Consider the following 2141-nt stretch of genomic DNA (forward strand, 5'->3'; position numbering starts at 1 on the left):
GATACTTCTTTAAAGGACCAAATCGGGACAGAGGTGAGGACTAATAAAGTAAAATTTAAACTTGTATTTGCTAAAACAAATAAACAATAAGTTATTTAGTAAAGCATAAATTTGTTAGAGATTTGTTAAATATAGCACGCTTCTCTCATGAAAACCAAACGATCAGTTAGAACAGTTTCACATTGTATGAGAGCAAGTTGTTAGCTATTATAAAAAATATATTTTGCTTTATTATAATTTTGTTCAGCTCGATTAGGAACTCAAACCACAGTGCATTGTTAATGCTGATGTTTTAAATTATTTATTTTACGCATATATAATTTATATTATAAATAAATTATTTATGGATTTTTTTCGTTATTTTAAATGTATATAAATTGTTTGCTAAATATTTTTATTTTTCATTTAGAATTCACTGTAACCATTTGCAACAGCGAGTCCATTAAAAAATGTTGAAGTATATTTGGTTTTTAATTTTTATAAATTTTTTAAAATGTACACCTATTAAAACAAATTTAGCAGAGGTAATTAATAGAAATTCTATTGAATTTTGTTAAAAATTGGTAAATTTCCATAATTTGTATAGTGCAACAGTGTCATAATTGAAGGTGGAGAACAAGCCCTAAGGAAAATATTCAATGATTTTAATGAAATAAAAACCATTGTGAATGATCTGAAATCAATGTAATATGCATTTTTCAAAATAAATTAAATTTTAGTTAGTTTAATAGATTGTTATATTAATTTACAGTTATGTAGATAGTGAGCAAGGCAATAATACTTTACAAAAAAAAGGTAAGTTTTCTTTCTACTCAGAACACTTTAAAATTTCAATACAATATTTTATTTAAATAAATAATTTTTTCTCTATTTCCAGATTTGCCCTTGTTTGATGTACGTTTTGACCAAGTGGCCAAGAGATGGTAGGAAAATCTTAGAAATATAATTGATTGAATTTTTAAAAATATTTAATTTTAAAGCGAAACAATATCTCAGCCTAAAGATTGTGCCACAGCCACTGCTTGCACCAAACGCAGTGGCATTTATAAAATTCAAATTGCACAGTACAACAATGAAACAGTTTTGGTGGCCTGTGATGAAGATACACAAAACGGTGACTGGTTGGTAATACAAAAACGTCAAGATGGTTCTGTGGATTTCTATAGAGATTGGATGGAATATGAAGAGGGCTTTGGTGACATTGATGGGGAGTTCTTTATTGGTTTGAAAAAGCTATACGCTCTAACAAATTACAATGGTCCCCAGGAGCTACTGATTGTAATGGAAGATGTTAAATCCAATAAAACTTTTGCTAAATATGATGCCTTTGCAATAAGCAATGCTACCGAATCGTATAAATTGAAAAAATTGGGCAAATATTCAGGAACTGCCGGAGATTCACTACAACATCATATCGGTATGAAATTTTCAACTAAAGATCGTGACAATGATATGAATTCTAGTAGTTGTGCTGAGTCTTATACGGGAGCATGGTGGTATAATAATTGTCATCTTAGGTATATAATATTCTGCTTTTAATCATAATTAATTTATTTATTAAAATTATTATATACTTAGTAATCTCAATGGAAAATATGGCGATAATACGTATAGCAAAGGCATCAACTGGAAATCATTTCGTGGATTTAATGAGTCCCTTACTTACGTTAAAATGATGATACGTCGTAGTAGAACTGTATAGTAGGTATTAGATATTTGTGTCAATGAGTTGAATTAAAATATGTGATTCAAACAGTGTAACTAACCATAATACATATGGGCAATTCCACGAGAATCGCTACCACGACTGAAAAAACAAAAACCCTTAAAACTTTTTTTCAAGATGATTTGAATAGAAGAAAATATTAAAATGTTACTATGTGAAAGTATTTAAATCATATTACAACATTTGAAAGACAAAAATAATAGTTTAAACTGATTATATTTAATTTTTTAATGTTTTAGGTATATTTTAGGCTAAAATTGCGGCAAAAACTAGGCTCACAATTAGCTTGTAGTATGAATGTATATTTTCTATTAATTTTTTTAGTTTTATATTTACAGAATATATATATTGCTTTACTATAAGAGAAAAATCTGTCACGTACGGTATTAAATTTCTCTGCTGTCATAAACCTAAC

General features: G+C 27.8%; 1 protein-coding gene across 1 annotated transcript; it reads left to right on the top strand.

The window, feature by feature from the left end:
• Window positions 1-410: 410 nt before the first annotated feature.
• Window positions 411-1822, top strand: LOC135957825 (ficolin-1-like). The gene is made up of 6 exons (XM_065508632.1): window positions 411-524; window positions 587-684; window positions 752-795; window positions 878-923; window positions 981-1517; window positions 1579-1822. Exons 1-6 carry the CDS (start codon window positions 450-452, stop codon window positions 1700-1702), a joined length of 924 nt encoding a protein of 307 aa, XP_065364704.1. The 5' UTR covers window positions 411-449; the 3' UTR covers window positions 1703-1822.
• The last annotated feature ends 319 nt before the right edge of the window (window positions 1823-2141 follow it).

The sequence above is a fragment of the Calliphora vicina genome, chromosome 1 (assembly GCF_958450345.1).
Source record: "Calliphora vicina chromosome 1, idCalVici1.1, whole genome shotgun sequence".
NCBI lineage: Eukaryota > Metazoa > Arthropoda > Insecta > Diptera > Calliphoridae > Calliphora > Calliphora vicina.

Bases quoted from the DNA above. Each gene is read 5' to 3' on its own strand.
- LOC135957825 (XM_065508632.1), top strand. From the start codon at position 450: ATGTTGAAGTATATTTGGTTTTTAATTTTTATAAATTTTTTAAAATGT. The intron at 525-586 runs GTAATTAATAGA...TAATTTGTATAG, and splicing joins TTAAAACAAATTTAGCAGAG to TGCAACAGTGTCATAATTGA. The intron at 685-751 runs GTAATATGCATT...ATTAATTTACAG, and splicing joins GTGAATGATCTGAAATCAAT to TTATGTAGATAGTGAGCAAG.